At 32.4% G+C, this 13,387-nt stretch overlaps 1 protein-coding gene, 1 non-coding gene and 1 pseudogene across 2 annotated transcripts; 1 reads left to right on the top strand and 2 right to left on the bottom strand.

Annotated features, from left to right (window-relative positions):
- Positions 1-5,323: 5,323 nt before the first annotated feature.
- On the top strand, positions 5,324-8,507 carry LOC127083413 (glutamyl-tRNA reductase 1, chloroplastic). Its single transcript, XM_051023724.1, has 3 exons — positions 5,324-5,745; positions 6,706-6,947; positions 7,026-8,507. Exons 1-3 carry the CDS (start codon positions 5,508-5,510, stop codon positions 8,154-8,156), a joined length of 1,611 nt encoding a protein of 536 aa, XP_050879681.1. The 5' UTR covers positions 5,324-5,507; the 3' UTR covers positions 8,157-8,507.
- Positions 8,508-8,863: 356 nt separating this feature from the next.
- Positions 8,864-8,937, bottom strand: TRNAV-AAC (transfer RNA valine (anticodon AAC)). The gene has a single exon. It is a non-coding gene; the product is annotated as a tRNA-Val (tRNA).
- A 3,140-nt stretch (positions 8,938-12,077) lies between these two features.
- LOC127088752 (uncharacterized) lies at positions 12,078-12,177 on the bottom strand (annotated as a pseudogene).
- Between the last annotated feature and the right edge of the window lie 1,210 nt (positions 12,178-13,387).

Below are 13,387 nucleotides of genomic sequence, written 5' to 3'. Positions count from 1 at the left end.
TGTTAGACATGGATAGCCTCTAACAGTGGTTGGATTGGATCAATATTCTTGAAACTCTTACACTCCAAATTTGGAAAATGATTCTTGATTTTCATAAGCTTATGATGATTATTATATCTTACCAACTATTGCTTGTTTTTGGGGCCACAAGGTAACAATAACAGCAGAATCTTTAAGAATTTTGTGTATGGCTATTATGGTTTAAACTTTTTAAGTGAAATTGTGGCAAAATGAGACCTTGATTGAAATCTCTAAGAGTAATATGGATCACACATTCTTGTAGTGTACCCCACCTCTCATTGCCTTATCTTTTTCTCTTAATAACTATGTAAAGATTTTTTTTTTATTTTCTATTTTTGTTGATATTTGATTTTAAGTATATTCCTTGAGATTCAATGACTTTGTGAGTACCACGTTGTTACATATACACCATAATAAGTGGATTAATTTGGTTAAATTTCTCATTTTATGAAAAGGGCATGTTAAAACTAACGAAGATCCTTTGATTAAAAAGGGTAATGATTTGTAACCATAAAATTGAACACTTTGTTGATTCAAGATCTCTTATATTAGTAGTATTAAAATGAGTAATATTTTGGAAAAATTTTATGATGCATTTCTTTTTACGATTTTAGTAAATTTCTTTGGATTTTGATAATCGACACAAAATTACCACTGATAAATAGAAAAGAAATATATGCACATTAATTATATTCATTTTGATAACGGGTGTAAAAACAAGAAAATAAGCATATGCGAGTTAATTCTATTCATTTTGGTAATCAAAATAATAAAAAAATGTTAATAAAAAAAATACTATTAAAGTGGGAGTTATCCGATTAGAAATATTATTTCAGTTTTGGTCTCTAAGAATGAAAAAAATTTATGCCAGGACGAAACAAAGTCCTTCTTAAGACACTTTAGAGAAGAAGATGTCTAATATTTCCATTTTCGCTTAGAATATCATTATACCCTTAATTAATTTAAAATTTATATAGATATTTATTTTTTATTTCATATAATTTACTTTATAATTATTTTTAAATATTTGTAATGTTAATAATAAAATAAAATAAAATTTAAATGATTATTTTAATTTTTTTTAACTTTAAAAATTTGGTGGTCATGACTTTATTAAGCATTGATTAAATGTTATTAAAACAATACTACTAGATTTATAGTAGACTATTAGTTTCTTAATTTCATCTAGTTAGTTTTTAAATTCTTTTATTATTAATTTGATAAATTTTCTTTTTGTGTTTATGGACTTTTGGAGGAACATAGGGATCCATGGATCCGCGAGACTCGAGATGAGGGGAGAAAATCCCATTGTGACGGAGATCTGAGACGGAGATGATGAATGGATTTAAGGCCCATTAACATCCCTATATCAAGTCCGATCATACTAACACTCACGATCGTTTTTGAGCGCGTACACAAGCGGGCTATCGAACATGACCTCAATTTTTTTTTATTAACTGTACCTAAATTTTGGTTAAATATAACCTCCAATTATTTTATCATGGTTAAACTGTAATTAACCTACACAAAACCTCTAAAAACTTAAGACGACTCTGCTAACACTAATGTAACAAGTCTCATCAAAACCTTGCTGTTGAACATGCTTGGGAGAAAGTAGTACGTGAGCAATTTCTTAAGAAGTCCTACATCTTTTTTTTTTTTTTTGTATTTTTCAATTTTTTTTTTTAAATTTTGTTAATCGCGAAAAAAAAAGAAGTACTCCCTCCGTTTCTTTTTAAGTGTCGTTTTAGAAGATTTTTTTTGTTCCTATTTAAGTGTCGTTTTGATGTTTTAATGTTACAATTTGTCAATTATACCCTTACTATTTAAATAACTCAACTTTATATTTTTCATAAATTTTTCTTTCTTAATATATGTAATAACTCACTCCACATTTTCCATAAAATTCTCTTTCTTAATACGTACTCTCATTCCCATACATAACTCCCATTCCTATTCAAAGTATTGGCTGGTCAATAAAAATTAAATTCAAATGATAGCTTCCAATGTTACATAGAAAAATGTATTAGCATTAAATTTTGTCAAAGGAACAAATTTACCAATTGAAGACTTAAAATTCTATAAAAAGGATCAGTAGCATTGTTTAAATTATCAAGTGCAAAACAAAAGAGCTCTGGTGGAAACAACAAAAGACTCCATGGATGTTCAAAAAAAAGAAAGAGTGGAAGACTCATTGGAGCAAGAAGAAGGAGAAATAGTGGAAGACTCTTTTGACAAGATACAAGAACAAGATGACAACGAAGATGAAGTATTATCAAGAGTTGTATTGGATTTTGATTTAAATGAAGAGGCAGATTATGAATTTGATTTGAACAAATTTCCTGAAGAAGAAGAAGAAGAAAACAGAAAAGAATCTTCCCACCATGTTGAGTTTCGACCTGTGATAAAAAAGATGATAAAAAAACTTCTTCCAAAATTTTATTGAAAAATATTTGTGAACTAAGTATGGAGTATCTATTTTAGATTTGGCTTAAGTGCATAAGGTATAGGAGTTGTTATTTAAGAAGTCATTGTTATTGTTTTTTTTATTTACTCCTTGTTATTGCTTAATAAGTATTATAACAATTCATTTATCTTCTCCATACTTATTAATACTTATTAAGCAATAACAAGGAGTAAATAAAAAAAACAATAACAATGACTTCTTAAATAACAACTCCTATACCTTATGCACTTAAGCCAAATCTAAAATAGATACTCCATACTTAGTTCACAAATATTTTTCAATAAAATTTTGGAAGAAGTTTTTTTATCATCTTTTTTATCACAGGTCGAAACTCAACATGGTGGGAAGATTCTTTTCTGTTTTCTTCTTCTTCTTCTTTAGGAAATTTGTTCAAATCAAATTCATAATCTGCCTCTTCATTTAAATCAAAATCCAATACAACTCTTGATAATACTTCATCTTCGTTGTCATCTTGTTCTTGTATCTTGTCAAAAGAGTCTTCCACTATTTCTCCTTCTTCTTGCTCCAATGAGTCTTCCACTCTTTCTTTTTTTTGAACATCCATGGAGTCTTTTGTTGTTTCCACCAGAGCTCTTTTGTTTTGCACTTGATAATTTAAACAATGCTACTGATCCTTTTTATAGAATTTTAAGTCTTCAATTGGTAAATTTGTTCCTTTGACAAAATTTAATGCTAATACATTTTTCTATGTAACATTGGAAGCTATCATTTGAATTTAATTTTTATTGACCAGCCAATACTTTGAATAGGAATGGGAGTTATGTATGGGAATGAGAGTACGTATTAAGAAAGAGAATTTTATGGAAAATGTGGAGTGAGTTATTACATATATTAAGAAAGAAAAATTTATGGAAAATATAAAGTTGAGTTATTTAAATAGTAAGGGAATAATTGACAAATTGTAACATTAAAACATCAAAACGACACTTAAATAGGAACAAAAAAAATCTTCTAAAACGACACTTAAAAAGAAACGGAGGGAGTATTTTTTTTAATTGTTACTTACTGAATTTAATGTAGTATTAATTGTTTTTTTTTGGTCAAACTTATTCCTAGGTACTTGTTACATAGAGAGAAAAAGTAAAATGAAGGTAATAAATGATCAAGTATATTATACATAAAATGAGAATTATTATTTGAAAAGTAATACTAATGATTAATTTTCTTGGTATGTTTAAAAAGTAAAAGAATGACATTTAAAAAGAATAGAGAGAATATCATTAAGCCAAAACCTTTTTTTAAAAGCAATACACAAAGTGAGTGACAACACATATTCATAAATTTTTTTAAAGTCTTTTTAAATAATTTAAAACTAATGGAACAAAAAGAAAAAATCTCATTATAATGTTTGGAAATTGGACGGAGGATAAAGCATTATAATATATATATATATATATATATATATATATATATATATATATATATATATATATATATATATATATATATATATAATATATATATATATATATATATATAACTTTTTTCTTTCCACTTTTACTTTTTACTCAAAAATATTAATATGGTTAATGAAAGTGAAAATTTGGAGAATAAAATTATAATTGTATTTCTGATTTAGTCCTTTCCATTTGATACATTCCAATTTAGATGGAATGAAAAATCTACTAATATAGAGACAGCTTGTTTTGATTTTTTTTTCTAAAATAATTTATTCAAATATCTACAAAGAAATTCTTCATAAAAATTTCAAATTTTGAATAGTTATTTTAAAAAGTTACTTTAAATATTTCATCATTCTATTGAAATTTTTTCTTAAAAATCAAAGTTTCAAAATATCACTTAGTTTTTGAAGTTATTTTAAATAGTTTTTCATAAAATTTATTTTTAAGATATAATTTTTCTAAAAAATGACGATTTCAACTATATTTTGTTCTTCAATAATGTATGTTTATGTTATAAAATATCAAATTAGTTTTTTCAATTTAAAAAAAATGAATATGAAAAAAATTATAATATTTTGAAAAACTATTTTATAAAATAAAAATTAAAAAATATAAAAAAAAAAGTAATTTTTTAAAATTAAAATAAATATGGTATTCAATGAAATGAATTCTATCAAGTTCAATTTGATTCATTTTTCTAAAGACAAACAATATAACATGTTACTATTCCATTCAAATTCAATTTCATTTTCATTCCATTCCATTCTATTTCATTTTCATTCTATTCCATTCAACTTCTTCCATTTCCATCAATTAAAACAGTTTGTTAAAGAAATATATGTATAGATTTTCTCATTTATAAAATGTTCAATCTCCAATTTTCTAATCACGTAAAACCTCCACCTCAACATTTATTTTCAATATTTTTAATTCACATTTATTGTTCTCAACAAACATTATAACGTTTTTTAAAGTTACAATTTTTCTTTTAAGTTATAAAAATTAATACTATTATATATATATATATATATATATATATATATATATATATATATATATATATATAATATATATATATATATATATATATATATATATATATATATATATATATATATATATATATATATATATATAATCAGTTTTAAAATCTAAAATTATTATAACTGAATATTATTTAATTTATTTAAATAAAACTTATTGACATTTTAAATTTTGTAGGATATTAATATTTTATATATATATATATAACTAACTTAAAATAATTAAAAATAATTAAAAAAATAATTAATGGTAAAAAAAATTACATTAAATAATAATACTGGTTTTATAAAAAAAAGCTCAAATCTCGAGTAGGGTCCATATAGGTGAGAGTGTGGATAAAACGCGCGCTACACAGGCCAATCAAAACTCACAGAAACACATCCCAAACAATTTTCTTTTCTCTCTAAAACCCATCATCTTCACAAATCACACCGAGTGTGTGTCTCTCTGTGGAAGGAAGGGTCAATTTTATTACACCGTTTTTCTCTTTTCCCCTTCCTCCTCCTCTTTCCATCTTTCAAATCCAATTCTAGGGTTAGGGTTCTTATACAATGGCCGTTTCAACCACTTTCTCCGCTCCCAAATTCGACTCTCTTTTCCTCAAATCTTCTTCCTCTCCCTCTTCTTCTTCAAGGCCATCATCACCGTCCATTCCCATCCATTTATCACTTCTCGGAAAACCTAGAACCACCTTCATTCATAAAGGAATTATTCGTTGTGATGCTCAAAATAATGGCACCAGTAGCTCCCTCTCTCCTCTCGAGCTCCTCAAAACTTCTTCGGCTGATAGTAAGTCAATGCTTCACTCTCATAATTGCATTATTTGTTCTAATCTCTAAGCCTATGAATTATGTTGGACATAACAATAGCTAATGCAACAGCATGGAGTTGCATTATTGATGAAAATGTTGATTTTAAGGGTGATTTTCTTACCTGCTACTAACATTTATCTATGGAAGTATATAGTCTTTTGGATGATGATTCTATTGTTTCTCTAGATGCTGAATATATCTAAGCATTGAATTTTAAGTTTTATCTCTCTTGTTTCATCTAGAGATTTTGAGTCTATTTGCCTTGTAGACGAGGTTGTACGGATATAATGATGTGCGGGTAAGAATCAACACGAAAATAAAGTAAGTGTAACAAAGATGAGGGTGCTAGAGATGAGGGTGCTGCGTTGGAAGTGTGGTAAAACTAGACAAGATAAGATTATAAATGAAAATATTAAAGAGTGTGTTGGGGTAGCGCCTATGCTAGAGAAGATGGTGGAAAATAGGCTTAGGTGGTTTGGGCATTTAGAGAGTAGATCAAATGAAGAGAAGTCAAATAACTAGAGGAAGTGGAAGAGCTAGAAAGATTATAAGAAAAGTTATTAAGAAAGATATTGAGATTAACGATTTGGATAGAGGAATGGTCCTGGATAGAAAGTTATGGCGAAAGTTGATCCATATAGCAGATCTCTTTTAATGGGATAAGGCTTGTTGTTGTTACTTCATAAAGGAGATCTGTTTCTATTTGATATATTTCTTTATTAGTTGGGCTTTTATGTTGCATCATTGATTACGCATCAATCTTTCCAAAACTTGTAGCTTTTGTCACTTGTGGCAACGTCTAGAGGGTTATTTACCACAGGAAAGAAAGAAAGACGAGATTACATGCTTTTCATTGGTCGAGGATCAGTAATGGTTAATTTTCTGAAACTTGCAAGTTGAGACATTTTAGTAATTTATATACAATTAATTTTAACAGGGTATACAAAGGAAAGGAGCAGCATTGTTGTCATTGGGCTCAGTGTGCACACTGCTCCGGTGGAAATGCGTGAAAAACTTGCCATACCGGAAGCAGAATGGCCTAGAGCTATTGCAGAGCTGTGCAATCTCAATCATATTGAAGAAGCAGCTGTTCTGAGTACATGTAACCGAATGGAGATATATGTTGTTGCTCTATCCCAACACCGTGGTGTCAAAGAGGTCATGGAATGGATGTCAAAAGTAAGTAGCAAGTTTATCTCCTAAATGGTATTTGTAGTGCATTGCAAAATATTTAAGAATCCACGTTTTTGTTTGCAGACAAGTTCCGTTCCTGTTTCAGAGCTTTGTGAGCACCGGTTTTTACTTTACAACAGAGATGCCACACAACATATTTTTCAAGTATCAGCGGGTCTTGAGTCTCTTGTTTTGGGAGAAGGTCAAATCCTTGCTCAGGTTAAGCAAGTTGTCAAAGTTGGGCAAGGAGTTAATGGATTTGGAAGAAACATTAGTGGTCTATTCAAGCATGCAATAACTGTTGGAAAAAGGGTTAGAGCCGAGACTAATATTGCTGCTGGGGCAGTTTCTGTGAGCTCAGCTGCTGTTGAGTTGGCCTACATGAAGCTACCCGGATCCTCTTATGATAATGCGAGAATGCTGGTTATCGGTGCTGGGAAGATGGGAAAGCTAGTGATCAAACATTTGGCTTCAAAAGGTTGCCCAAGTGTGGTTGTTGTCAATAGAACTGAGGAAAGAGTTGCAGCAATACGCGAAGAACTGAAGGATATTGAAATAATTTACAAACCTCTTTCAGAAATGCTCTCTTGTGCCGGTGAAGCAGATGTAGTATTCACCAGTACAGCATCAGAAACCCCATTATTCATGAAAGACGACGTCAAGGACTTTCCTCCAGCAAGTCAAATTGTTGGAGGCCATCGCCTTTTCATTGACATTTCTGTTCCTCGGAATGTTGGTTCGTGTGTCTCGGAGGTTGAATCTGTGCGACTTTACAATGTTGACGACCTTAAAGAGGTTGTGGCTGCAAACAAAGAGGACCGGCAAAGAAAAGCAATGGAAGCACAGGTGATCATTACTGAAGAGTTAAACCAATTTGAAGCTTGGAGGGACTCACTGGAAACTGTTCCCACCATTAAAAAACTGAGGGCCTATGCTGAAAGGATCAGAGTTGCTGAGCTTGAAAAATGCTTGGGTAAGATGGGAGATGATATCTCAAAGAAGACGCGGAAAGCTGTGGATGATCTGAGTCGGGGTATTGTGAACAGGATGCTTCATGGTCCAATGCAACATTTAAGGTGTGATGGGAGTGACGACCGGACTCTAACTGAGACCCTTGAAAACATGCATGCTTTGAACAGAATGTTCAGCCTTGAGACTGAAATATCTGTTTTGGAGCAAAAGGTTCGAGCAAAGGTGGAACAAAACCAGAAGTGAGATGGATCCAACACCAATTTCTTTGACGACACACATTTGTTTCTTTCACTAGAATAAGAGGAAACAACACCCTCACCATTTTAGGATTTAAAATGGTTGTATATTTAGTTGCATAGTTGAAACAGTAGAAGTCTCCTCAGTGGAGCTTCAATTGATTGCTGTGTCTATGCATCTGCTAGACCAAACTTGTTTGGGCTTTTGGCTTATGTGTTTACACATCCATCTGGTTTTGTATTATACCGAAATGAACATGTTTTCATGAGCTTTGTATTTACCACAAACAATATTCGCATAAAATGTATCCAGTTATTATTGTAATAAATTGCATAAACTAACAGCATTACTCCTTTATCCAGGAATCACAAAGCTAATGTATAGTTTGTTACTTTACCGTCGTCATATATTTTATTGTTAATGGGCAGATGCTAAAGTGATTAGCAGAATGAAAATTGTAAGGTTTAATTGAATCTGTTTCCTAGTCGGATCAAATGTAATTGGATTTGATTTTACTATTATCTCAGCTTTTAGATAGGTGAAAAATAAAGAAAGTGAACATGGAAAAAGAGATAAAATGTTTTTAATATTGTTAACATGAATAATAATGTATTATGTTGGAGTCCACTTCATTGACGTTACAGTTTACACCAGGCTGTGTTAATACTTTTGTTTCAGCAGTGATGATAAAAGATGAAAAATCAAAATGATTTTGGCTTCGCCCGGACTTGAACCGGAGACCTTCAGTGTGTTAGACTGACGTGATAACCAACTACACCACGAAACCTGTTGTGGTACATTTCCGTATTTCATTTTCAACAATCCTTCAGTCTGGAGAACAAGCATTTCATTGATATCTTTCAGAAATTCGTGAGAAAAAAATCAGCGGAGTTGGTGTAACAGAGAATGTTTCAGACAATGATAAATACTTGCTTGTCATCCGACTGTAAACTCAACCATTATATATCAAATAAAACATAAAAAATATATTAGAAAACAACTTTCATCATAAAAAACTGTATGTATCTTTGTGCATACACAGATCAATTATGTTAAAATTACATTATTTGGAAGAGTCAGTTCAGTCGTAAGTTTATTGAATCATAGGTCAATTAGAAGCTACTGGAGTTTATGGCTGGATATTACAACTAACTTTGTGAATGGTTATTAGCTATAGAACTTAGTTAGTTTTGTGAGATAGTCTATAAATAATGTATGATAACTCATTCGCATCGACAAAATTTACTATTTTCTCTTATCTTTAATTTCATACTTTCATCAACTTTTCTTTCCCTGTAGTGCAAGCAAGCACTTGGCTCTAATAAGTTGGTATCACGAGCACTAATTCAATTCAAGGTGTAGAATATGCATATTTTGGATTTACAGTCGTTATCAATTAAATAAAGATGACTGGTGGTAATAGTCTTCCCAACATACTTTCAATTCTTGATGTCATGATTTGAGATAGATGACACCAACAGAAAAATACTTTGTTTGTTTATTGATAACACGAAATTATATCACATTTTAAGACTTAATTTAATTAGATTATATTATCATTTACTTTAATTTATCCCATTTTATCAGATATTATGCAGTATTTCTTTTCTATTTACATCAGGTACCCATTTTGAAGCAAAAGTGAAAAAGGGAAGAAAAGGAGGTGTAAAAAGCAATAAAAAGGAAACAAATAACCAAGACCAAGCCCAGCCCAAGAGAAAGCGCACGTTGCCCCTGTGACGGGCGTCACAAGGGTTGTGACGAGCGTCACGCGAAGTAGCCTTGTGACGGACGTCACACATGGTGTGACGAGCGTCACACCAGTCCACTAGCTTTTTGGCGCAAGTTACGCTCTCAGAAGAATGGAAGTAACGTTGAGGACTTCGTGTCCTATTCCCAAGCCGTGTATTTAGCCATGCTGAAGACTCGTAGGAAACGCAAGGCAGTTACCAAGGCTATTATAAATAGCCATCTCCTCTCTTTGCCATACACACAGTTTTTGCACGCTCAGTTTTGCGGAAGCTCTACCAAATTTACTTTTCACGCCTTTACTTATTTTTCTTCCTTTCCAGCATTGTTCATTTTATTTATTTCTTTTGCAAGTTTTACTTTCTCTTTTCCCTTGCAATTTATCTTCCCCGTTTTTAGCTTTTAGATATTTTTCGCGTAGTAGTTTCTACACCGGAAACTACTGTGCAACTTTATACCGGATTTAACCTTACGTTATATTCCAGTTTTATTTCCTTGATTTAATTTACTGTTTAATTGAAGAATCCAAGAACAAATCCTACCGGCTTGTGGTGGAGTGTTCAAGACCATTGTATTACGCATTCAGGTTCTTTAATCGTTATTTAATTTTTAATATTTTATTCTATTGTTTATTCATATTGCCTGCCTGGAATGAGTCTGTTTATGCATGATATAAATTCTTATTTATTTAGCATGTCTGGCTAATTTGCCTAGGTATCGGTATGTAAAGTAAGCAGAATAAGGGGTCGAGACTGAGTCGGTCTATCTAAACTTAAAATTAGAATCAATCTTTTTACGGTCTCAACTTACAGGTTTAATAACAAGATTTTTTACAAAAAGTAAAGGACATAAAGAAGTTAAAACCAACAGAGCGAGAGTTTGAGGTTTTGACTGGACAGTGTGAGTTAGGCATTAATTCTAGATCAGGGCGAGAGCAAGTTTTAGAGTTAATTAAATTCTGACCTTTTCCAAAAAGTATTTTTAAAGATTGAATGTGAGGACGAGCGTTAAGCACTTGGATTTAATCATATAACCTAAGTCAACAGAGCGAGAGTTTGAGATAAGGGTGTTTAAAACGGTCAGTATTTTCTTAAAAAGAGTTTCTGCAACTTTATTGCTTTCAAAATATGGTTTTTGACTTAATTATAAGTGACAGCAACATTAATATAAAACCATGGTTTATTCAACAGAGCGAGAGTTTGAGATAAAACCTTTAACCAATAAAGTTAACTGAAACGATTTATTTTAAAAACCTAGAAACCGACAAAGACTTGATTCCCTAGTTTTGACGAACTACATACCGATATCCGTTTTATTGATATTTAATCTAGATATTAGTTTAGCTCTTAGTTTTTCCCCAAACAATCAAACATTTTCACCTTAGATTTACGTAGTAACTTTAGATAACGGTATATCGATTCATAAGTCCCTGTGGGATCGATATCTTTTAAAACTACGCGATAGAACTGTGCACTTGCAGTTTGTATCCCATTCTCGACTCACACAGTCGAGCGATCAAGTTTTTGGCGCCATTGCCGGGGACTTTTATTCAATCGATATCGTAACTCTTCCGTTACGCTGTAGAGACTAAGGTTTTTTTTTTCCTTCTATTCTTTCTTTCGTTGATTTGTATGCCACGCACTCGCTCTCAAGGCGAACCGCTCTATTTACGAATCAACGATATCGAACTATATCTCCGAGTCTTACGACGAATTCGGGAATATCGTGCTGAAAACAATCTCCCTCCTATAAACCTTCCTGATATCAAAAACATTTTCCCCTCTTTAACCGAGATGGCAGAACCAGCTCGTGCTCTTAGAGATTACGCCGCTCCATCGCAAGATGAACCGCATTCAAGTATTGCTCCGCCCGCAATCGAAGCAAACAACTTTGAACTTAAACCTTCGTTGTTGCAGGCTGTGCAACAGAACCAATTCTCTGGAAATCTTACCGAAGATCCAAACCTTCATTTATCCGTATTTGTTCAATACGCTGATACTGTTAAAGCTAATGGTGTCACTTCAGAGGCAATTCGACTTCGTCTTTTTCCTTTCTCATTAAGAGATAGCGCTAGAAGATGGCTTCAATCTCTCCCTTCCAACTCAGTCACCACATGGAACGAGTTGAAGAAAGTTTTTCTTGCCCGATAAATTCCGCCAAGCAAAACAGCTATGTTAAGAGCTCAGATAAACGGATTTAAACAGAAAGACAACGAGTCTCTTTTCGAAGCATGGGAAAGATACAAAGACATGATGAGACTTTGCCCACACCATGGTTTGGAAGACTGGTTAGTAATTCACACATTTTATAATGGTCTCTTATACAATACAAGGTTAACAATAGACGCCGCTGCAGGTGGTGCACTAATGAACAAACCTTATGCTGATGCTTACCAGCTTATCGAGAGCATGGCCCAAAACCACTATCAGTGGGGAACCGAACGAACAACAGTGGAAAAACCTCAACCGAAAACTGGCATGTACGAGATAAGTAACCTTGATCACGTTAATGCAAAAGTGGATGCTTTGGTCCAGAAGATTGAAAGTTTAAACGTATCACCTCCAACCGCCGTGGTTGCAATAACTCAGAATTGCGAGGTCTGTGGAATCCAAGGCCACACTCCTGCGGAATGTCAACTCTTGACTGGAATCCAAACAGAGCAAGTAAACTATGCTCAAGGAAGCCCCTATTCGAATACCTATAACCCAAATTGGAAGAACCATCCAAACTTTTCATATAAGAGTAATAATGCTTTATACGCACCTGGACAGTCTCCGAATCAAACCCCATCTGTACCTCCGGGATATCAGAAACCGAATCCTAACAATAATACCCCTAGAAAATCCAACTTGGAAATCATGATGGAAAACTTTATAGCTTCCCAACAACAAACCAATAAAGATTTCTTAAACCAGAACATACACACTGGCGAACAACTTAAACAACTAGCAAGCAAAGTAGATGCCTTGGCTACCCATAACAAAATGTTAGAAACACAAATATCTCAAGTAGCTCAACAACAAGCACCTACTGCTGCACCAACTGGTACATTCCCTGGACAGCCCCAACCTAATCCGAGAAGCCAAGCTCATGCAATTATATTAAGAAGTGGAACGGAAGTGGAAAGACCGTCTGATCCAAGGATAGAAAACCAAAACCCTAAGAAATCTACTGAGGAAAGTGAACCTAAGGAAAAGGAAGAGAGTAATAAGGATACCCTAGAAAAGAAGGAACCTTATGTACCTCCACCACCTTACAAACCACCTATACCTTACCCTTAAAGGCTTGTTAAAACCAAAGATGTAGGCCAATTTAGAAAATTTGTCGATCTCCTTAAACAATTAAACGTTACAATTCCGTTTACCGAAGCTATTACGCAGATGCCCTCATATGCTAAATTCTTAAAAGAAATTCTTTCTAATAAAAGGAAACTTGAGGATAGCGAAACCGTTACACTCCCTGCCGAATGTAGCGCTATAATCCAAAAC

Source organism: Lathyrus oleraceus, chromosome 5, assembly GCF_024323335.1.
Source record: "Lathyrus oleraceus cultivar Zhongwan6 chromosome 5, CAAS_Psat_ZW6_1.0, whole genome shotgun sequence".
NCBI classification, from domain to species: Eukaryota; Viridiplantae; Streptophyta; class Magnoliopsida; order Fabales; family Fabaceae; genus Lathyrus; species Lathyrus oleraceus.
This window is presented reverse-complemented; position numbering and strand designations above follow the sequence as displayed.

Bases quoted from the DNA above. Each gene is read 5' to 3' on its own strand.
- LOC127083413 (XM_051023724.1), top strand. From the start codon at position 5,508: ATGGCCGTTTCAACCACTTTCTCCGCTCCCAAATTCGACTCTCTTTTC. The intron at 5,746-6,705 runs GTAAGTCAATGC...TAATTTTAACAG, and splicing joins CAAAACTTCTTCGGCTGATA to GGTATACAAAGGAAAGGAGC. The intron at 6,948-7,025 runs GTAAGTAGCAAG...TTTTGTTTGCAG, and splicing joins TCATGGAATGGATGTCAAAA to ACAAGTTCCGTTCCTGTTTC.